General features: G+C 43.7%; 1 protein-coding gene across 4 annotated transcripts in view; it reads left to right on the plus strand.

Annotated features, from left to right (window-relative positions):
* Positions 1-21,510: 21,510 nt before the first annotated feature.
* The window catches only part of LOC137322911 (solute carrier family 35 member F2-like), a 46,060-nt gene continuing 43,555 nt past the window's right edge, over positions 21,511-24,015 (plus strand). The window contains exons 1-2 of one of the 4 annotated variants that reach the window (XM_067986133.1): positions 21,574-21,663; positions 23,001-23,143. Coding sequence is in view for 2 of the 4 variants with exons in the window: in XM_067986135.1 (XP_067842236.1) it covers positions 21,566-21,663 (98 nt within the window). In the remaining 2 variants the exon portion in view is untranslated. Of the gene's footprint in view, positions 21,664-23,000; positions 23,144-24,015 lie in introns of all 4 variants that reach the window. The other 3 variants (XM_067986134.1, XM_067986135.1, XM_067986132.1) reach the window with 3 other exon arrangements.

A 24,015-nucleotide genomic window follows, 5' to 3' on the forward strand; every position in this document is an offset into this window, starting at 1 on the left:
AAGGAGGAACTATTACAGGCCTAAAAGTTGACTGTATTCACCTAGTGGCTGTTCTCCTGCAATGCTGACCTGAATCCACCAATAGTAGCACAAGGAACAACCCCCAACCTCAAGGACTGAGAAATCCAAACTGGTAAAAGCAGAGCAAGAATTATGACCAGCAGTAGTGCAAATTAATATTTTAAATTTGCAATAAAGTGCAAATTTGCAACAGGATGCCCACCACATTCCTCAGCTTGGGGACTCCCATGACGGCAAGATTTGCAGCTAATGCTATCAACGGAAACTTCTGTAAACAATTTTACAACACCAAGTTATAGTCCAGCAATTTTATTTTAAATTCACAAGCTTTCGGAGATTTTCTCCTTCCTCAGGTAAATGTTTCAAGATCTCCTTGAAGCCTACGCATTTATACATAATTGAATAATACATGGTGTTTACAGACTGCCCCTGCAACTGCCCGTTGCCAAGGCAATCAACGTGTTCAGACAGAGAGGTGTCAGCTGCAGAACCCCCGAATACACATTCAACAAAAAAACAAACAGGGAAAAAAAACAGAGAAAAAAAAACACAGAGAGAGGCAGAAACATCCGGAAGGCAGAGAGAGCCAGCAAATGACCCATTATATTAAAAACAGATAACATTTGTTCGCTGGTGGGGTAACGTGTAGCGTGACATGAACCCAAGATCCCGGTTGAGGCCGTCCTCATGGGTGCGGAACTTGGCTATCAATTTCTGCTCGACGATTTTGCGTTGTCGTGTGTCTCGAAGGCCGCCTTGGAGTACGCTTACCCGAAGGTCGGTGGATGAATGTCCATGACTGCTGAAGTGTTCCCCGACTGGGAGGGAACCCTCCTGTTTGGCGATTGTTGCGCGGTGTCCGTTCATCCGTTGTCGCAGCGTCTGCATGGTCTCGCCAATGTACCATGCTCTGGGGCATCCTTTCCTGCAACGTATGAGGTAGACAACGTTGGCCGAGTCACAGGAGTATGAACCATGCACCTGGTGGGTGGTGTCATCTCGTGTGATGGTGGTATATGTGTCGATGATCTGGCATGTCTTGCAGAGGTTACCGTGGCAGGGTTGTGTGGCGTCGTGGACGCTGTTCTCTTGAAAGCTGGGTAGTTTGCTGCGAACGATGGTCTGTTTGAGGTTGGGTGGCTGTTTAAAGGCGAGTAGTGGAGGTGTGGGGATGGCCATAGCGAGGTGTTTGTCCTCATTGATGACATGTTGAAGGCTGCGGAGAACATGGCGTAGTTTCTCCGCTCCGGGGAAGTACTGGACGACAAAGGGTACTCTGTTGGTTGCGTCCCGTGTTAGTCTCCTGAGGAGGTCTATGCGATTTTTTGCTGTGGCCCGTCGGAACTGTCGATCGATGAGTCGAGCGTCATATCCCGTTCTTACTAGGGCGTCTTTCAGCGTCTGTAGGTGTCCATCGCGTTCCTCCTCGTCTGAGCAGACCCTGTGTATTCGCAGGGCCTGTCCATAGGGGATGGCCTCTTTGACGTGGTTAGGGTGGAAGCTGGAAAAGTGGAGCATCGTGAGGTTGTCCGTGGGCTTGCGGTAGAGTCCGCAAGCCCACGGACAACCTCACGATGCTCCACTTTTCCAGCTTCCACCCTAACCACGTCAAAGAGGCCATCCCCTATGGACAGGCCCTGCGAATACACAGGGTCTGCTCAGACGAGGAGGAACGCGATGGACACCTACAGACGCTGAAAGACGCCCTAGTAAGAACGGGATATGACGCTCGACTCATCGATCGGCAGTTCCGACGGGCCACAGCAAAAAATCGCATAGACCTCCTCAGGAGACTAACACGGGACGCAACCAACAGAGTACCCTTTGTCGTCCAGTACTTCCCCGGAGCGGAGAAACTACGCCATGTTCTCCGCAGCCTTCAACATGTCATCAATGAGGACAAACACCTCGCTATGGCCATCCCCACACCTCCACTACTCGCCTTTAAACAGCCACCCAACCTCAAACAGACCATCGTTCGCAGCAAACTACCCAGCTTTCAAGAGAACAGCGTCCACGACGCCACACAACCCTGCCACGGTAACCTCTGCAAGACATGCCAGATCATCGACACATATACCACCATCACACGAGATGACACCACCCACCAGGTGCATGGTTCATACTCCTGTGACTCGGCCAACGTTGTCTACCTCATACGTTGCAGGAAAGGATGCCCCAGAGCATGGTACATTGGCGAGACCATGCAGACGCTGCGACAACGGATGAACGGACACCGCGCAACAATCGCCAAACAGGAGGGTTCCCTCCCAGTCGGGGAACACTTCAGCAGTCATGGACATTCATCCACCGACCTTCGGGTAAGCGTACTCCAAGGCGGCCTTCGAGACACACGACAACGCAAAATCGTCGAGCAGAAATTGATAGCCAAGTTCCGCACCCATGAGGACGGCCTCAACCGGGATCTTGGGTTCATGTCACGCTACACGTTACCCCACCAGCGAACAAATGTTATCTGTTTTTAATATAATGGGTCATTTGCTGGCTCTCTCTGCCTTCCGGATGTTTCTGCCTCTCTCTGTGTTTTTTTTTCTCTGTTTTTTTTCCCTGTTTGTTTTTTTGTTGAATGTGTATTCGGGGGTTCTGCAGCTGACACCTCTCTGTCTGAACACGTTGATTGCCTTGGCAACGGGCAGTTGCAGGGGCAGTCTGTAAACACCATGTATTATTCAATTATGTATAAATGCGTAGGCTTCAAGGAGATCTTGAAACATTTACCTGAGGAAGGAGAAAATCTCCGAAAGCTTGTGAATTTAAAATAAAATTGCTGGACTATAACTTGGTGTTGTAAAATTGTTTACAATTGTCAACCCCAGTCCATCACCGGCATCTCCACATCACAACGGAAACTTCATTTAACATCTCATTTGAAGGTCAGAACCTTTGACGATGTAGCACTCCTTAAGTGCCTCATTAGAGTGTCAGCCTAGATTATGTGCTAAGTAATTAACTACACTTGTTAACAAGTCACACCTATAGAAGCACCCAGACTGGAACTAATAGAAATTAACTGCAGTGGATACTGGTAAAGAGCTTGAAGCCAATGCTCCCGAGTACTGTGTATACTTGTAAGACGTCACTGCAGGAGTTTCTCAGGACAGCACCCTCGGTCCAACTATCTTAACTTTACTTTCTTAACCAGTACATTTCGGCTCAACGAGGAAGGAGGCATTGCTGGACTTGGTTCTGGGGAATGAGGTGGGCCAAGTGGAGCAAGTGTCAGTGGGGGAGCATTTAGGGAGCAGCAATCATAGTATCCTAAGGTTTACAATAGCTATAGGAAAGGACACGGACCACTCTAAAGTAAAAATACTCAATTGGAGGAGGGCCAATTTCAATGGGATGAGAACAGATCTGGCACGGGTAAATTGGAATCAAAGATTGGCAGGCAAAACTGTAATTGAACAGTGAGCAACTTTTAAGGAGGAGATGTTTCGGGTACAGTCTAGGCAGGAAGGTAGAGCAACTAAAGCTAGAGCTCCCTGGATGACAAGAGAGATAGTGAGTAAGATGAAATGGAAAAAAAAGAGGCGTATGACAGATGTCAGGTTGACAACACAAATGAGAACCAGGCAGAATATAGGAAGTTCAGAGGGGAAGTGAAAAAGGAAATAAGAGGGGTAAAGATAGAGTATGAGAAGAGACTGGCGGCTAACATAAAAGGGAATCCAAAAATGTTCTACAGGCATGTGAACAGTAAACAGGTAGTAAGAGGAGGGTGGGGCCAATTAGGGACCATAAAGGAGATCTACTTATGGAGGCAGAGGGGATGGCATAGGTACAAAATGAGTACTTTGCATCTGTCTTTACCAAGGAAGAAGATGCTGCCATAGACTCAGTAAAGGAAGATTTAGTTGAGATACTGGATGGGCTAAAAATTGATAAAGAAGAGGTACTTGAAAGGCTAGCTGTACTTAAAGTAGATAAGTCACCCGGTCCAGATGGGATGCATCCTAGGTTGCTGAGGGAAGTAAGGGCGGAAATTGTGGAGGTACTGGCCATAATCTTCCAAACATCCATAGATATGGGGGTGGTGCCAGAGGACTGGAGAATTGTAAATGTTACACCCTTGTTCAAAAAAGGGTGTAAGGATAAACCCAGCAACAATAAACCAGTCAGTTTAACCTCAGTGGTGGGGAAACTTTTAGAAACAATAATCTGGAAAAGAATTAAGTCACTTGAACGAGGGTGGATTAATTAGGGAAAGCCAGCACGGATTTGTTAAAGGCAAATCGTGTTTAACTAACATGATAGAGTTTTTTGAAGAGGTAACATGATGAGGGCAATGCAGCTGATGTGGTGCATATGGGCTTTCACAACGGCGTTTGATAAAGTGCCACACGGTAGGCTTATCATCAAGATTGCAGCACATGGAATAAAGGGGGCAGTAGAAACAAGGATACAGAATTGGCTAAGGGACAGGAAACAGAGGGTAGTGGTGAACGGTTGTTTTTCAGACTGGAGGGAGGTGTACAGTGGTGTTCCCCAGGGGTCAGTGCTGGTATTTATTAATGACTTGGACTTGGGTGTACAGGGCACAATTTCAAAATTTGCAGATGACTCAAAACTTGGAAGGGCAGTAAATAGGAGGATAGTGATAGACTTCAAGAGGATATAGACAGGCTGGTGGCATGGGTGGACACGTGGCAGATGAAATTTAATGCAGAAAAATGCGAAGTGATACATTTCGGTAGGAAGAACGAGGAAAGGCAATATAAATTAGAGGGCACAACTCTAAAAGGGATATAGGAACAGAGAGATCTGGGGTATATGTGCACAAATCGTTGAAGGTGGCAGGGTAGGTTGAGAAAGCAGTTAAAAAAGCATACGGGATCCTGGGCTTTATAAATAGAGGCATAGAGTACAAAAGTATGGAAGTCATGATGAACCTTTATAAAACACTGGTTCAGCCACAACTGGAGTATTGTGTCCAGTTCTGGGCACCGCACTTCAGGAAAGATGTGAAGGCCTTAGAGAGGGTGCAGAACAGATTTACTCGAGATGGTTGCGAGGAGATTTGATAGAGGTATTCAAAATCATGAAGGGTCTAGACAGAGTAGATAAGAGAGAAATTGTTCCCATTGGCAGAAGGGTCAAGGACCAGAGGACTTAGATTTAAGGTGATTAGCAAAAGAAGCAAAGGTGACAGGAGGAAAAAGTTTTTTACACAGCAAGTGGTTAGGATCTGGAATGCACTGCCCGAGGGGGTGGTGGAGGCAGATTCAATCATGGCCTTCAAAAGGGAACTGGATAAGTACTTGAAAGGAAAAGTTTTGCAGGGCTATGAGGAAAGGGCGGTGGAGTGGGACTAGCTGGATTGCTCTTGCATAGAGCCGGACTCAATGGGCTGACTGGCGTCCTTCCGTGCTGTAACCTTTCTATGATTCTATGATATTCAGCTGCTTCATCAATAACCTTCCCTCTATCATAAGTTCAGAAGTGGGGCTGTTCGCTAATGATTACACAGTGCTCAGATCCATTCACAATTCCTCAGATAATGAAGCAGTCCGTGCCAGCATGCAGCAAGACCTAGTTAACATCCAGGCTTGGGTTGATAAGTGGCAAGTAACATTCACGTCACACAAGTGTCAGGCAATGACCATCGGCAGTCGGCTTAATCGGCACTTCATCCACTAGCCTAAACATCTCCCCCTCCATTGTTGCAGCACCTGCCAAACCCGCAACTTCCATCACCTAGGACAGGGGTAGTAGGTGCGTGGGAACACCACCACGTCCAAGTTCCCCTGCAAGGCACACACCATCCTGAGATAAACATACATCGTCATTCCTTCATCGTCACTGGGTCAAAATCCACTGCAGTGGTTCAAAAAGAAAGCCCACCACCACCTTCTCAAGGGAAACTAGGGATGGACAATACCAGCGCCTCCCACGTCTCGAAAATAAATATGTAAAAACATAGGCAGAACATGGGAGGGTATGAGATTGTGATATCACATGTAAGACTCCCTCTGAATATAGAAGAGTTGGTAGGCCTGATTGAGTTTCCAGTTCCAGAACTAGAAATAGGCCTTTCAGAAAAAAAGTTTTCCAGGGAGTTACAGCAATGTACGGGCAATTTTAGGAAAAATACTAACTGTGCAACATTCCTGGAGTCTCCCTCCGTCCGAGATGTGTGGTGGGACTTCCACCTAGCAGTCTGTACTGGCCCTGACTCTATGCCAAATTCCAACACGGGGTTATTGATATAAAAAGGGACGGCATCTACATATTTCTGGCATTCTCTGAGCATTTCAGTGTGACACCATTGGAGTGGCATTTCGGCCAAAGATCGCTTACTTTTTAAAAAAACATTCACCATCTCACAGTTACCACTTTTCTACAAACAATTGATTGCATTTATCCTGGCATGTAAGTATATCTGCATCAGGTGTGCAGGTGTGCTTTCTACTTGGGGTCAGAGCAGGCAGTACTGGTGGGATTTCTGCCAGGCGACTCCATCCCATCTTGCCTCTTCTTTTGACATCAGTGCAAGAGTGCCTTCCCCCAATTCCAACAGACTTTTTCACTGTTTAAAAAACAGATTGAGATGCAGCAGACTTGGGTCCTGCCCAAATTCAGACTTCCTGCCCAGACCCAGGAATTTCTTGGCTAATTTATTTTATTCTGAGCTATATACTTCTTTTAAATGTTTTATTTATTTTATACATATTTAAAGTTTAATTTTACTTGTGAATTGGGAACTAGGTGAAAAACCAAGATGACAAACTTCAGAAATTTTGGAGCAGTTTGATTGGTTGACATTCTGTTTTTTCTAATTTGGTAAATTTACCTCACTGCTCATAGTTACAGAATTATGATTTGTTGAGACTGCAAACTGTTTAATGCAAACCTAGATAAAATGAGACTGGAACATTATTCTGCACGTTTCACAAGTAAGATTGTAGAGGAGGCAATTGTGTTGCCTGAAGCCACCGACCTTCAGGTAAGCGTACTCCAAGGCGGCCTTCGAGACACTCGACAACGCAAAATCGTCAAGCAGAAATTGATAGCCAAGTTCCGCACCCATGAGGACGGCCTCAACCGGGATCTTGGGTTCATGTCACGCTACACATTACCCCACCAGCGAACAAATGTTATCTGTTTTTAATATAACGGGTCAATTGCTGTCTTTTCCTTCCGGATGTTTCTATGTTTCTGCCTCTCTCGCTCTGTTTTTTTAATTGGCATCTTCACATCATCTTTTTTTTAGTTCTGGCCGTTTGTATATCCGGTGGCCCTGTAGGTAACACCTATCTGTCTGAACACTTTGGTTGCCTTGGCAACGGGCAGTTGAAAAGACTATCTGTAATCACCAGGCATTGTTCTGTGATTTATAAATGCGATAGGTTCGCGGATTTCATTTCCACGTTCACCTGAGGAAGGAGGAAGCCTCCGAAAGCTTGTGGATTTTAAAATAAAATTGTTGGACTATAACTTGGTGTTGTAAAATTGTTTACAATTAAATTTAAAAAGCATTGCATGGAGTTTATAAACGGACTCCAATTTAATTGGTATTACATGATATAAATGATAAATCATCAAATTAGTGTCACATAATTAGTTAAACTTTTGTTTAAAACTTTAAAAAAAATGTTGCTTTACTTCCCACAGAATCACGTGCCTTTTGGCCCAGTGCCATTATTTCCTCTTGTAGTTAGGGACCGTCTTAAATATACTCTTTCCTTTAAATGAATTTGTTATATGTGAAAATAAGGCCTTTCCTCAATTTTAAAATGAACCAATACCATTTTTATTACATCAGATTCATGTAATACAATGTTGAAAAAAAACACATCTAAAGAAATACTCAACTTTATCAAGGAAAATATGAAACAAAATGTTTTCTAGTGACTAATATAGCAGATAGAGGGGGAAAGCAAGTGAGTAGACCAGACAGCTTGGAATGAAAAGTAAGCTCTAGGTGTACAGTTAATAAAAAGGTAGAAAGGGTGAAAGAGGTTAAGCATATACAAGACTTATGGCAAACATAATGGCACATGGAATTAAAGGCAATATGTCCACATGAATAGACACGTGGTTGGCGGACACTAAATGGTACAGGTAAAGGAAGGTTTTTCACATTAGAAAAGTGTTATGAATGATGTTCCATGAGGGTCTGTGTGGAGTTCGCTCTTGTGTATATAATGATCTAGACTTAGGAATTGAGAGAATAATATTGAAATTTGGTGATGGTAAATTGGGGGTTATGGCAAATTGTGGTGAAGACTGTGAAAGTGTAGAAGGACATAGGTAGGCTCGTGAATGGGCAGATAGATGGCAGATGCAGTTCAATGTAGAGAAATATGAAATAATATATTTTAGAAGTAAGACCAGGGAAAGAAAATGCACCTTGAATGTTAAGACTTTAAATGGCCTCTGAGGAGCTGAGGGACATTTGTGTGCAGAGACACAGGTTATTAAAGGTGCAACACAAACAGATAAGGCCATAAAAATAGCAAACAGTATCCATTGTTTTGAATCTAAAGACATAGAATACAAAATCAAAGTGGTAATGTTGAACTTGCGCAAGACCTTAGACCATAGTTGAGCTACTGAATCATAAATAAAGGCTGTAAAAGTAATGGAAAGAGTGCATCATAGATTCACCAGGCTGAATCAGTGAGACGACGGAGCTAAAACTTGAAGAAAAAGGGACCATTACTGACCAATTGGGTTGGGACCAATACTAACATTTTAGTGCTAAATAGCCCTAACTGTAAGTGGCTGTGGATGAAATCCTTTCACCACCACCACCCCACCCCCCCCCCCCACCACCCCTCCCACTAAGAGAACATCCAGTTCTGGATTGGTATCAGTAATGGCTCCTTTTTGCTCAAGTTTTGGTTCAGTCCTCTCACTGATGGTATAACCTTTCAAGTCTCCATTGCTACCACATGACTGATTCCACCAACACAGTTAGGCGGTCTCATATTTTGCGTTTTTTTTAAAACATTTTTCCCACAGATAGAATTTGAAAAAGTAGAATTACTTGAAGTGCAGTAACCTACAGGGCTACAGCCCAAGTGCTGGAAAATGGGATTAAGCTGGATAGCTCTTTATCAGCCTGCACGGACACGATGGGCCAAATGGCCTCTTTCTGTGCCGTAACTTTCTATGATTCTATGATTCTAGTTCAATATTACTAACTTGTGCATATTTAAATTTACAAATGACAAGAACAGTGATTGTACATAGAGAGACCTAATCATACAATTTTACTGCTATTTTCACTTCCAAACGGTTCCCCAAGTTTCTTTTAAATCCTTCTCCCAGTCATAGATCAGTAGCAGCCAATATAGGTGAGCCAAGTCACTGCACCACATAAATGTGAAAGATGAGAGATGGCATTTCCTTTTTCCAATAAGAAGCCACTCCTTTCCACAAGGATATTCTTTATTGTGTTTCTGCAGTCTTTTTATGACCTTTCTTTTTAGTACACCAGCATAAATCTATCTAAATATCTTTCTCTCAGGATTCAGCTGGTTGTGGTTAAGAAACATTTTATTCACCGCAAAAGTGGTTTAATTGCCGTCAGGTCACCACTACGGATATCAAATAAGCAGGCTGTTTCATCAGGCTAGGGAATGGGTTTTTATTGTGAGGAATTGAAACCCAAAACTTAAAAGAAATTAAACTAATTTACATCCTTCTATTTTCACCAAACATCTCCACAAAGGTATTTAGTATTAGCAAAGAGTTCCCGCTTACACAGCAGCATAGATTTTCTGATTGGGCATATGCTTCACTGGAAGTCGGGTGGTGTTAGAAGAGCACTCTCTTAAGGACTTTGTAAGAACTGTTTAAACAGACATGAAGTGTTTTTTTTAAAGTGTCGAAGACCATTGTAAGAGAGGGTTATTAGAAGTGGAAACTCGAAACCTCTCTCTCTCTCTCTCTCTGGCTCTTGCTGGCTGTTGTGTTCTGCTTGTCTGGTCTGCCTGTCTCGAGAAGGAAGAGCAGCTTCCAGCGAACAACAAGGCCACAAGAAGAAACCAGAGCAACAGCCCCAGTGACCATCAGACACCTTGCGGCAACAAGGGCCTTACGAAACAACCAACCGAATATTACCACCAACCAACCGGGTAATATTGAGCCACCGCGACCAAAGAAAACCAACTCAGGAGAAAACCAAAGATCCGCAAAGTTTCCACTCTACAATCTATTTCTGACTTACCTCTGGGTGAATTACTTTCAAGGTTTCGTTTGGTGAGCATTATCTCTGGCCCTTTAGAGTCCAACTTAGCGAGTACAGTGGGATTGGGAGGGGTGAGGTATCTTTCTACTGTAATTTCCCTCGTGTGTACTGAAGTGTTCCCCATTTTATTAGTGTTAAGATTGTTGTGTTGCATTTCCTCTCTTGAATAAAGGTCAAAGTTTCTTGCACCAAAACCAGTTGTCTGCTGCACTTTGTCACAACCCCCAAATAAGTCCAAGGTCTAGAACCCAGGGAGTTGGAGCGATTCGGACGGCTCAGAAGTCAGAGGTGAAGCTGACACACACCACCACCCCCTACACTTGCTCACCCTTTAGTGCACTGACCCACATGTATTCCTGGGCTCAGCCTCATTACCATAATATGGGTGAACTCCTTGGGCTTGGAATATGTCTGTGATTGAAAGGATCCCGCTGGTGGCCAGTAAATCAGGTGCTGCTGCAGGGAGCATGAGAGAAGGCACTTAGGGGGAAAAATTGGATAGGGGCTGTTTTTGGGCGTAGGTAGCGTCCAATGGCCCCTGCGCAGGCAGGATGCAAGTTTGAGCCCACCCCAGGACTTACCTGCAATCAGTGTTCCTTTCCAGGCCTTGCACGTGGAATCAATGCAATTTGCACATTCCACCACCAGAGGGAGCTCAATCTCTTAAAGGGAGGATGTTTCTTAGAAATCTCTTAAGGATAGCTGGTGCCTGTTATTTGCTGAAAATAACAGTCTACTGTCTGTACGGAGTCTGAATGGATATCAGACATCGCACACGTAAAACACAGATGCGGGTCTCATCCCTATGTTTACACACTGATGAGTTATGTTAAAACATTGAATAAAGGTTGCGCACTACCAAATCCGACATCCTCCAATCTGCACACCTGACCTCACCAATCTGCCGATCTGAGTTGGTACCAGGCCTGCGAGAGTGCATGCACCAAGGTTCTCTGCTGATGCACTAGAGACCTTGGGTGCAAGAGGTGGACAGAAGGAGGGACATCCTATATCTGCGGGGCGGGGGGTGGTGGGGTGGTGCAAGAGGCCCTCCAGACTTATACTCAAAAGGCAGTGAGAGGCAGCGGGGGACAAAGTCAATGCCAGGCGCACAGCATCATGAACATGGATGCAGTGCAGGAACAAGTTCAATGCTTTGACATGAGTGGTCAAGGTGAGTGAGGTCAATTCTTAAGTGGCATCTCCTACCAACTGCACCCCACACTACACCCCCCCATCTCCCACATACCAATAAACTCTTTCCATCAGTACTCAACTCTTCCAATCCGATGCTTCCTCTCACCCTTACACATTATCACTGTTTCAAGCCGCGCACCCTCAACTCACAGGCCACACACACTGGCAGCTATTCAACCATGACAGGCACATCACCCAGACACACGTCTCGCTTTCTTGCAGAAAAAGGTGGCACATATCAAGAGGCAGCAAGTGGCAGTAGCATTTAGCCCGTCGAGCCTGTTCCTTCCACCATTCAATGAGATCATGGTGGACCTGTGACCTAACTTCATATACCCGTCTTAGCCTCATATCCCTTAATACCCTTGGTCACAGAAATCTATCAATCTCAGATTTAACATTTACAAGTGAGCTAGCATCAACTGCCATCTGCAGAAAAGCGTTCCAAACATCTCCCACCCTTTGCGTGTAGAAGCATTTCCAACTTCACTCCTGCACGTCCTGGCTCTAAATGTTAGGCTATGTCCCCACGTCCTAGTATTCAAGTCTAGGAGACCTCCAAAAACAGTTACAAATGCCTCAGCAGCCAGAAGCAATAATCCAGCCACTAACCTGTAAATCCTGCATGGTCCCTTTAAATAGCGCCGGTGGGGGGTCCTTCAGGCACTCTAAGACATGTTCAGATGGTCAGGGTTAAGACTGTACATTGAGTTGAGCGTTAAGTCCCAAAATGATGTCTATCACTTTAAATCAGCGTTGCACATTGATTGAAGCCATTTTCTCCCTACTTTACATGATTCCAGTGTGCGTTATCTGCGCCTGCGCTAACTCCTATACCAAGATGACGTCTGGCGCACGTCACGCAGGAAACGTGCGTGCGCATCCAAGACGCCATCTTGGATGTCAGAGAGGCCGTGTAGCGCCGAAACAACGGGCGCTACACAGCCCAATTTAGTGCCCTCTGTGCTCTACAAATATCACTCTTGTTCTGTACAGAGATTTATAGAGCACAGGCTGCTGAATTTTGGAAGGGTGTAACTAAAATGATCAATAATCCAAAAATAGGATGGAAAGAATTTAGATTCTACAGTCTTTTTGTTTTTTTTATCGCCAATCTTTCTTCTATTCACTCCAGCAGAATGAATGAAGTATAATAAAATAAGCTGGTTTTACAAAAATCAAATTAGGCTGTGGAACAAAACAGTTTGAAAATCAAAATTAATTGGAGCTTTAATTTATTTAATAAAATTGACAATATTTCAAATTCCAGAGCTCAATTCTGAAACATTAGTTTTCATATCATGCCACTAGCAAAATGACTTAACTGAAGAATGAGAATAGGCCCTGACCTACATGAAGTCAAACCCTTGAATATTGCAGGAAAATCTATAACAAGCTGTTCCCCAATCAGCAAGGGCGCTACTAATGTCATATATGATCTGCAGTACACCTGGGAGCATCCAAACTTTGGATTTGGAAATTGAATTCTGAATGTGAAGATTACATTCAGATTTCTTATTATATTGGCCCTTCAGCATTTACTTTGACTCAGGTTTCCTGTGTCATTCACCCTCCATAGCCAAAATGGTCAGAATTTAGGCATTGAAGTCTCTCCCAAAGTCCTTCTTAACAACAACACCAACAACTTGTATTTATATAGCGCCTTTAGCGTAGTGAAAATCTCAAGTCGATTCACAGGAGTGTTATCAGACAAAATTTGATATCAAACCACATAAAGACATATTAGGACAGGTGCCCAAAAGCTTTGTCAGAGAGGTAGGTTTTAAGAAGAGACTTAAAGGAGGAGAGAGAGGTAGAGAGTCGGAGAGGTTTAGTGGGAATTCCAGAGCTTAGGGCCTAGGCAGCTGAAGGCATAGCCACCAATGGTGGGGGGGATGTAAATCGGGGACGCGCAAGAGGCCAGAATTGGAGGAGTGCAGCGATCTCGAAAGGAAGTAGTGCTGGAGGAGGTTACAGAGATAGGGAGGAGCGAGGTCATGGAGGGATTTGAACACTAGGATGAGAATTTTAAATTCAAGGCTTTGCTAATGTAGCTAATGTAGGTCAGCGAGCACAGGGGTGGTGAGTGAACGGAACCTGCTGTGAGTTGGGATACGGGCAACTGAGTTTTTGATGAACTGAAGTTATTAGAGGGTGGAAGGTGGGAGGCCAGCCAGGAGAGCATTGGAATAGTCTTTTTGAAACCTGCTTCTAGGAGGTGAAGGAAAAACGTGAAGGCATGACTTTTCAATTTTCCCACCCTCTGTGTTTTTCCCACATTGATTGAGAGTTGGGTATATGGGGGAACACAGTTGTGAACGCATGTGCCACCACTTTAGCACTGTGCATTGGTGCTTCAACACATTGTGCCATCAGGCAGCATTAGGTATTACAGTTAAACCTGTTTAATCCATATTTCTTTATATGCCCAGGCATACGTAACATTTTTGAGCATTGCCAGTTTAAAAGATTGTCTTTTACGTGGTTAATCCATATATATCTGCTTCTTGATCCGAATTGAATAAAACCTAATACCAAACATCAAATCTCCCATTGTATCTGTCCCTTTAACACAAAAGCAATGAATACTTCTCACCTAATCGATGTGCACAAACATTTAGATGAATTCCGTCATTGATAAGCCGCTTAACAGTTCTAAATCGCTATAATGAATAGAGACGGGCATTTAATAGCCGCTGCGCATGATCACTTACCAGGCTGCCTTCAATGAAAGAAAATTTGCATTTATATTAACCGTCTTCAAAGCCTTAATATTCCAGTGGTGTGGAAGTCATTCCTATCCGATCAGGAAGCTGAAATCCAGTTATTTTTAAAAACAAAGCTGATTTTAAGTTCGTAACCAAGAAAAAATTCAACATCAGAGAATGCATTGTTACACAGCTTGATCTTCTAGTTCTAAATGTTTAAAATGCTGATGAACTGAGAGTGCATTGCTGACTGTAGGTAGCTGATCTTATAATCAGATACACATTTCCTGCTACAGAGTTTGTCCTCAGCTGGAAACTTAAGACCATTTGTTTGAGTAAACCTTGGTTCAATTATTGTAATCCAATTGAAGTGACGCTGATACCCCTATAATAATGGCCCAAAATTTTCTGGTGTGCCCCAAGAGTTGGATTTTTTTCCACACCCTTCAGCTCGAAAAATTTTTGCGCCACAAATTGCTGGAAGTACAAAGTCAATGGGGCATCTGGTTACCTTGGTGAACAACGGGGCCAACAGTCTATATCTCCTTAACCAATGAAATTTAAGGATAGAGAAAGAAACAAGGCAAACAATGGAGAAGGAAATAAGGTGAATTAGAGTCAAATTAGACACAGAAAGAGAAATAAAGAGAGGGAAAGAAAGATTGGATTAAGAGAGAGAGAAAAAGAGACAGAAAAGAATTGTAAGAAAAAAATTTAAAAACTTAAAATTTAAAATTTAAAAACCTCTGGAAACAATTTACTACTTGCAAGAGTGAGACTCCACAATTTCATTGTTCCCTTTCTGGGCCTCCAAGGTTGAGTAGAATGTCAGGATCATAAATCACATCATTAACAGGGACCTTATGACATGAAATACCAGCCCTAAATGTCTGCGGCGAGATCCATTCGTATTTACGGAGCAAATCCAGCAATTTCTTGACACTCATGGGGAGGTTGACGGTGAGCTTCCGTTTTTGCGAGGCTAACGGCAGAGCAGCGCAACTCGTCCAGCAATTTGTGGCAATTCATAACTCATGGCATATCTCTTCCTTGCCATTAATTGCTGGGTTTTTTATGCACTACTAATGGTGGGCACAGTGAACTCACCGTTATTTTTCCAGCAATTTCTGGGCCAATGAGTTTCCCAGCTTTGGATCGGTGCTGGAGGATCAGGGTACACAATACTCTTACCTATGGCAATCGTCGTCAAGAACATCGTAGAAGCGAATTCCCCCCAATATGTTTAAATTTGAAGAAAAACAAGAGCTGACATGCTGATGAATCGAGTAAGAAGGATTAGCCTGACTAAATTTGAAAATAGAGATGGACTTTTGGGAAGGAAAGACTGAGCAGCTTTTAAACAATTTAAAGATGCTGCAATATTTATGTTTTATGCATGATTTGCTGATTTAGTTTTTATGTCATTACGGGTTAATTTCAATTTAAGAATTGATACAATGCTGTGTTGCCTCATTAGTTTGTCGATTTTTCATATAAAACCATAATTTTCCAATGCATGTGGATTAATTAATTTGTCACAGTTCCTGCCAGTGCAATACCTGAAACATGCTGAGGTAGTGATTGAAGCATGAATGATCTGAACAGCACAGATTCAGAAAAAAATCACATTAATTAGAATTATCCCAATATAGATCGATTTAGATTTGTTAATGAATTAGACAATTCAACCCTAATGATTGACCATTATCATAAGATCGATACAGATGAGGGAGGCCATTCAGCCCATTTATTTAGACAAAAGATCTACTTTCGGCACACATCATTTAACTGACTCTTGAATGAGTCTAAGGTTTTCATCTCTGCTACTCTACCAGGAAGACCATTCTAGATGTTGCTCACTCTTTGTGTGAAAACGTTCTTCCTGATTGTCCTCAACTACACCAATTTTAACCTATGTTGCCTTGTTCTTGTTGATGTAATATTCCAGATTAACTTTATTTTATGTCACTTAATATTTTATATACTTCTACGACATTCTCTCTCAGTGTTTCATTTCAAGGGTAAAGAGCCCAGTGTTGCCCAACTTTCCTCATAACAACAACTTGCATTTATATAGTGCCTTTAACGTAGTAAAATGTCCCAGGGTGCTTCACAGGAGCGATTTTCAAACAGAATTTGACACCGAGCCACATAAGGAGATATTAGGACAGGTGACCAGAAGCTTGGTCAAAGAGGTAGGTTTTAAGGTGCGTCTTAAAGGAGGAGATAGAGGTGGAGAGGTTTATGGAGGGAATTTCAGAACTTAGGGCCAAGGCAGTTGAAGGCACAGCCGGCAATGACGGAGCGATTAAAATCAGGGATGCGCAAGAGGCCAGAATTGGAGGAGCAGAGAGATCTCGGAGAGTTGTAGGGCTGGAGGAAGTCACAGAGATAGGGAGGGGTGAGGCCATGGAGGGATTTGAAAACAAGGATGAGAATTTTAAAATTGAGACATTGCTGGACCGGGAGTTAGTGTAGATCAGCGAGTACAGGGGTGATGGGTGAACAGGACTTGGTGCGAGTTAGGATATGGGCAGCAGAGTTTTGGATAAGCTCAAATTTATGGAGGGTGGAAGTTGGGAGGCTGGCCAGGAGAGCATTGGAATAGTCAAGTCTAGAGGTAACAAAGACATGGTTGAGGATTTCAGCAGCAGATGAGCTGAGGCAGGGAAGGAGACAGGTGATGATACGGAGATGGAAGTAGGTGATCTTGGTGATGGAGCGGATATTCATCTCAAAGTCAAATAAGACGCCAAGGTTGCGAATGGTCTGGTTCAGCCTCAGACTGCGGCCAGGGACAGGGATGGAGTCAGTGGCTGGGGAACAGAGTTTGTGGCGGGGACCGAAGACAATGGCTTCAGTCTTCCCAATGATTAGTCAGAGGAAATTTCTGTTCAGACAAGCAGTGTGACAAATCAGAGACAGTGAAGAGGTCAAGAGAGGTGGTTGTGAGGTGGAGCTGGGTGTCGTCAGCATATATTGTGTCTTTGGATGATGTCGCCGAGAGGCAGCATGTAGATGAGAAATAGGAGGGGATCAAGGATAAATACTTGGGGGACTCCAGAGATAACGGTGCTGGAACTGGGAGAAGCCATTGCAGGCGATTCTATGACTACGACTGGATAGATAAGAATGGAACCAGGTGAGGGCAGTCTCACCCAGTTGGACGATGGAGGAGAGGGGTTGGAGGAGGATGGTGTGGTCAACCATGTCAAAAGCTGCACACAGGTTGAGAAGGATGAGGAGGGATAGTTTACCGCAGTCACAGTCACATAGGATGACATTTGTGACTTTGATAAGGGCTGTTTCAGTACTGTGGCTGGGTGGAAACCTGATTGGAGGGATTCAAACATGGAGTTGCAGGAAAGATGGGCACAGATTTTGGAGGTGACAACACGTTCAAAGACTTTGGAAAGGAAAGGGAGGCTGTAGATGGGGCGGTAGTTTGCAAGGACAGAGGGTTCAAGCGTGGGTTGAGGAAGGGAGTGATGACGGCAGATTTGAATGGGAGGGGGACAGTACCTGAGGAGAGGGAACCATTAACAATATCAGCTATCATGGGGGCCAGGAAAGGAAGTTGGATGGTCAGCAGTTTGGTGGGAATAAGGTTGAGGGAGCAGGAGGTGGGTCTCATGGACAAGATGAGCTCGACGAGGGCATGAGAGGAGATAGGAGAGAAACTGGAGAAAGATGCGAGTTCAGGGCTGGGGCAGGGGGAACCGTAGGGGATGTTTGGCTTGGTATGCTAGGGGAAGGGAGGGAAGTGGCAGAGGCAGCTAAACGAATGGTCTCTTAGTGACAAAGAAGTCCATGAGCTCCTCACACATGTTGTTGGAGGTGAGGGCGGATGAGGCAGGGGAGAGGGGTTTAAGAAGACAGTTAGTAGTGGAGAAGAGAAGCCAGGGGTTATCTTTGCATTCCAGGATGATTCTGGAATAGTGACCAGTTCTGGCAGAGGAGAGCAGGACCCGATAGTGCTTTTTGCAATCCAGCCAGATCTGGCGATGAATGGCTAAACCAGTTGTCCGCCATAAACGTTCAAATCTGCATACCTTGGACTTAAAGGGGCAGAGATGAGGACCATAACAGGGGGAACGACCAGGGTGAGAGAGAGTAATGGTGTTAATGGGGACAAGGGCACCAAAGGTGGAGGTGAAGTGTGATTTAGCAGATCGGTAGCTGCAGAAATGTTGTGGCGAATGGAGGTCCAAAGGCTGGACAATTGGGAATTTGAAAGTGCAATTGTAAGTGACTTGGGGAAGAGTTTTTTCCAGGGGCGGACACAGAAGGAAGTGGGGTTGGGAGGAGGAAGGGGATGTGGGTGGAGAGGGATACAAGGAAGTGATCAGAGATGGCCTTATCTGTGATTGACACGATGGGAGTAGAGAGGCCACGTGAGATGGCAAGGTCAAGGAGGTGGGCATGAAAATAGGTAGGGGAGTTTATATGGAGGGAGAGATTAAGGGAGGATAGGAGGGCAGTGAACTCAAAGGAGAGAGGGCATGATGAATTGAGATGGAGGTTGAAATCACCAAGGATGAGAAGTTGCTTGGTGCTGAGGGAGGAAAGCAGTGAAGATATCTTGATGAAAAACTTGATGTGGTATGTGGGTGGGTGGTGGAGAACGAAGATTTTAAAGGAGAGGTGCGAGGGGTGGAACAAGGTGAGATGCTCAACGGAGGAGAAGGTGCCAGACAAGTAGGGGGACAGGCCAAGGTGTGATTTGGTGATGAGCCTGTCGGAGGATGCCAAGAGAGGCACTGAGGGAAGCTGTAGGCTTATCCAAGAGGGAATCAAGCCTGGGTCGACAGCAGGAGAGTAGGAAGGTTGCGGAGCGTTGAAGGGTTGGGGTAGAGATTTGGGGGGGGGGCTGAGTACCCAAGAGGGGAGAAATGAAAGGAGGCATGTTGATAGGAGAGCGAGGCCTAGGAGGGGTAAAGAGAAAAGAAGAAATGAGGGGGAAAAAAAGGAAGAATTAGAAGCGATGGGCTCCGGTCTGACGGTGGTGCATGTGAGTGAACACAGGGAAACTCAAAGTTATATAGGCTTGGTTACATAGCAAGATTAGGATAGATATGTCCTGGTGATAAACGGGGAATAGTGAGGAAGCAATAGGAGGGAGTCCAAAGTTAAAGCCAGAGGTCCCATGGTGGGATGAAGTTAACGTAGATAGGGTGGAGTCAGCTTGGAGCATCGACAAACTGATGTCCAGGTTCAGAGACAGGTGTGGAGGGCGAGTGAGTCCAGAAGCTATTCGAAGGGTAGGATATCAGAGGACGCACTGCTGGAGGTATTTCCGTGGGAATGAAGAGCCAGGAAGTGTGCAGAATCAATCGCGGGGCAGAAAAACGATGGCGAAGTTGGAGGTCATTATAAGATCCAGAAGTGGTAGAGAAGTGGACTACATTCCAGGAGAGTGAATTTCTGGTCAGGAAGCATACTGTAGCAAAATAAAGCTGAAAAACCATTCGGACCAGTAAGGCAGTCATAAGCTCAGCAGGTTAGAGCAGCGGTGGGGGATGGGTTGTAGGCTAGACAAAGTTACCTTAAAACGTAAGCGACTGAATAGCAGATCAGAGCCACAGCAGCTGAATCTTACAATGTAGTCCAGTGGAGTAGCGTAGTCTTGATGGCAGAGAAGTCCAGGAATTTGGAAGCCAAATTTGAGCAAAGATTCAGTGCTCACAACAAATTCTTTGACATTGAGGTTTACCCTCAAGGTTCTTTTCCACATTGCCTCATGACTTGAATATTTCCCTTATGTCTTGGTGAACTGAACACAGTACTCAAGCCTGGCCAAGTTACTGTACAATTTTAGCATGATGTCTTCCAATTTATACTCAACTGACCTATATTAATGTAATTAAGCATTCCTTCCCCAGTTAAGTGCCACCTGTGAATTTGACCAGTTTACATTGGATTTCTCTAAGTTATTAATGTATATTAGAAATCAGCACCAAATCCTGTGATACTCACCTCAGTCCTTCCACCACCCTTCCAACATCACTCCCTTAACAAGTAGCCACTGCTTTCTTTCCTTTAGCAAAGCCCTTATCCATGCCCAGGTTTTACCTTGAATTCCCAATGATTTCAGCTTCAATAGAAGCTTTTTATGAGGAATCATATCAAAAGCTTTTTGAAAATTGTATGACATCAAAGCATATGATTTTTTATTATCCGCTTGGGATGTCACTTTCTCAAAAAAATCAAGGAGATGTATCAGGCAGAATCTTCACCTTCTAAAGCCAACTTGGCTTGTATTTATTCCCATACAAGTTTGCTCCTGATGAGCAATTCCATTGTTTTACCAGGAATTGACTGGCAATTTGTAATGGCTTAGATTAAATCTATCCCCCTTCTTGGGTATATGGGTGCTATGTTGGCTTCTTTCCATTCTGCTATTACCTCCCCAACATTAATTGACTTTCTGATGTTGGTTATTAGCCCTTCGCAAATTTCATCCCTTATCTCTCCTTTTGGATAGGATAGATAAGATCTGTCCCCAGGGATTTGTTCGTTTTGGGAACCTTCATCTCATTGATATCAAAATTCTTAATTCTGCGGGGGATTTCTTTTATTACAGTTAGGCATGTTGCTAAAGTCTTTTCTAGTAGTTACTTAAATTCAATACACCAACTATCTCTGCTCATCCCCGTTAGCATTCGTTAAGATTCTCATACAGGGCATTTGGTACTAAAGTTACATAAGGCTCTAGTTTTAGTGGTGTTTATAGTGTATTTGTTTTTGGGACAGTGGCTTCCAGCTGCACAGTATTACATTTTTACAGCACATCACATGCCTTCTGGCAAACATTAAACCAGGTAATCAGCTTACCAATGGGTAACGTTGTGAAATTACCCTGTGTGTTTAACAAACTACCATAAAATCTGCTGTAAACGATACAATGCCTGGCTTTTGTCAGCTAACCCTCCAAAAGATATTACTTATAAATTGCATCTCAATGTTTGCAGGTCATAAAACCTGCATGAAGGTATGACTTATTCACTGAATTTTACAGTAACTATTTCATTTTCTAACATATAAATCAAATTAAAAGGAAACATTAATGTAAAGTGTAACAAATGTGCATCAGTTGACCTTGTTAGGGACTCTCTGGTAAAATGATCTTGTGTGTTTTTTGTTTAAAAATCTAATCAAGAAACATAATCAAAATTCAAGTACCTTATTATTGAACTATTGCTGCAATGACATCTGATTTTCCCCCCTACTAATCACCATGCTTAGTCATTTCTCTTTTCATCTTTCGCAAATACTTTGCTGAATGGGTGAATCTGCACATTATCTTATTTCATTGTTCACTAAGAAGGTTAATCATTCAGTCAGCTTCTCAGAAATCAGTGAGGACTGAACCAGTCCGCTTCTTGTGTCCTTTTGTTTTGAATCTCCTCTTTGGTTTTGAGTAATGGAGAACAGTGAGGGAATTTCACAGAGAGGCAGCAAAATCAAGAACTTTTTCTCCAATTTGACAGAAAAAACCAAAGTAAGAGAACGTTTGACATGGTAAGTGAGTGGAAGTTGAACATTAACTTTTCAATATCACATCCTTCAATTGCCAGAACAATAAAGCAGAACCAGTCGGTCTTTCAAGCATAAGATAGTTTCAGACTAAAGTGATCGGCATCTATTACTATGAATTTGTTTACATTTAGTTTAAATAGTGGGAAAATAATTATATTTTGGCTGTTTAACCTGTAATATTTTCTGCTTCCTTTAAATCACTCGTCATTTGTATTCACATTGTTAATTATATGGTAAAAAGTCCACACCAACCTGCCTGTTGCAGACACATCTGTCTATGCCAGCATTGGTAGGAATGACCACAGCAAAATCCTTATGAAGACAAGATTTCATCTTCAAACTGAGGACATCCTCCATCATGCAATGCGGCACTACCAATGTGCTAAGCGGAACAGACGAAGAACAGATCTAGCAGCCCAGACCTTACCATCCATGAGGCACTGCGTCATCAGCAAAATTGTATACCACCTCCGCCATTTCTGCCACCTCCAGCGCGATCCCACCACCAAACACATCTTCCCCTCCCCTTTCAGCATTCCGAAAGGACCGCTCCCTCCGCAACACCCTAGTCCACTCTTCCATCACCCCCAACACCTGCTCTCCTCCCCAGATGCAACACCTGCCCCATCACCTCCTCCCTTCCCACCATCCAGGGCCCCAAACATTCCTTCCAGGTAAAAAAGCGGTTTACTTGTACTTCTTTCAATTTAGTATACTGTATCTGCTGCACACAATGCGGTCTCCTCTACATTGGGGAGACCAAACACAGACTGGGTGATCACTTTGCTGAACACCTCCGCTCTGTCCACAAGTGTGACCCTGACCTGCCGGGTTGCTTGCCATTTTAATTTCCCGTCTCACTCCCACTCTGGCCTCTCTGTCCTCAGCCTCTTACACTGTTCCAATGAAGCTCAACATAAGCTTGAGAAACAGCATCTCATCTTTCATTTAGGCAATTTACAACCTTCCGGACTCAACATTGATTTCAATAATTTCAGATCATAACCACTGCTCCCATTTTTTCAGTCAGCTAGTGCTGGTAACGGTTCTGCTGCTGCCATTTACAGCTACTCCTGATCAATCTTTTGTTTCTTAACCTGTTCCATTACCACCTTCCTTGCCTTGCATCATCATCCCTTTTGTTATTTAATCACTCGTGCCCTCTATCCTATCACAGACCTTCCATTTTGTTCCTTCCTCCCCACCCTCCCCCTTTCCCTGACTCTGTACTTGCTCAAAAACTTTAACTCTTTCAACATCTTCCAGTTCTTACGAAAGGTCTTCAACCTGAAATGTTAACTCTGTTTCTTTCTCCACAGATGCTGCCTCACTTGCTGAGCTTCTCCAGCATTTTCTGTTTTTATTTCAGATTTCCAGCATCCGCAGTATTTTGCTTTTGTATACCACCACAATCAGTAACCTCATGGCCCAGCATTTCCCTCACTCCTTGATCACCATCAAGGTAGGAGACCAACTATGGTTCAGTGAGGAATATAGAAAGGCATGCCAGAAGCAGAAAGCCTAGAGGAGTATAGAAAGTGCAGGGGTGAAATTAAAAAGGAAATTAGGAAAGGAAAGAGAGGGCATGAAAAAATACTGGCAAGTAAAATTAAGGAAAACCCAAAAATGTTTTACAAATACATAAAGAGCAAGAGGATAACTAAGGAAAGATTAGGGCCTACTAGAGACCAAAAAGGTAACCTATGTGTGGAGGTGGAAGATGTGGGTATGGTTTTTAATGAATACTTTGCGTCTGTCTTCACAAAAAAGGGGGATGATGCAGAGATTGTAACTAAGGAGGAGTGTGAAATATTGGATGGGATAAACATAGTGAGAGAGGAAGTATTAAGGGATTTAGCATCTTTGAAAGTAGATAAATCACCAGGCCCGGATGAAATGTATCCCAAGCTGTTAAAAGAAGCAAGGGAGGAAATTGCGGAGGCTGTGACCATCATTTTCCAATCCTCACTGGCTACAGGCCTGGTGCTGGAGGATTGGAGGACTGCTAACCTTGTACCATTGTTTAAAAAGGGAGAAAGAGATAGACCGAGTAATTATAGGCCAGTCAGTCTAACCTTGGTGGTGGGCAAATTATTGGAATCAATTCTGAGGGACAGCATAAATCGTCATTTAGAAAGGCACGGGTTAATCGAAGACAGTCAGCATGGGTTTGTTAAGGGAAGGTTGTATCTGACTAACTTGACTGAATTTTTTTGAGGAGGTAACAAGGAGGGTCGATGAGGGGAATGCATTGATGTAGTGTACATGGATTCTAGCAAGGCTTTTGACAAGGACCCACATGGCAGACTGGTCAAAAAAATAAAAGTCTATGGG

This window comes from Heptranchias perlo, chromosome 6, assembly GCF_035084215.1.
Source record: "Heptranchias perlo isolate sHepPer1 chromosome 6, sHepPer1.hap1, whole genome shotgun sequence".
Classification (NCBI taxonomy): Eukaryota; Metazoa; Chordata; class Chondrichthyes; order Hexanchiformes; family Hexanchidae; genus Heptranchias; species Heptranchias perlo.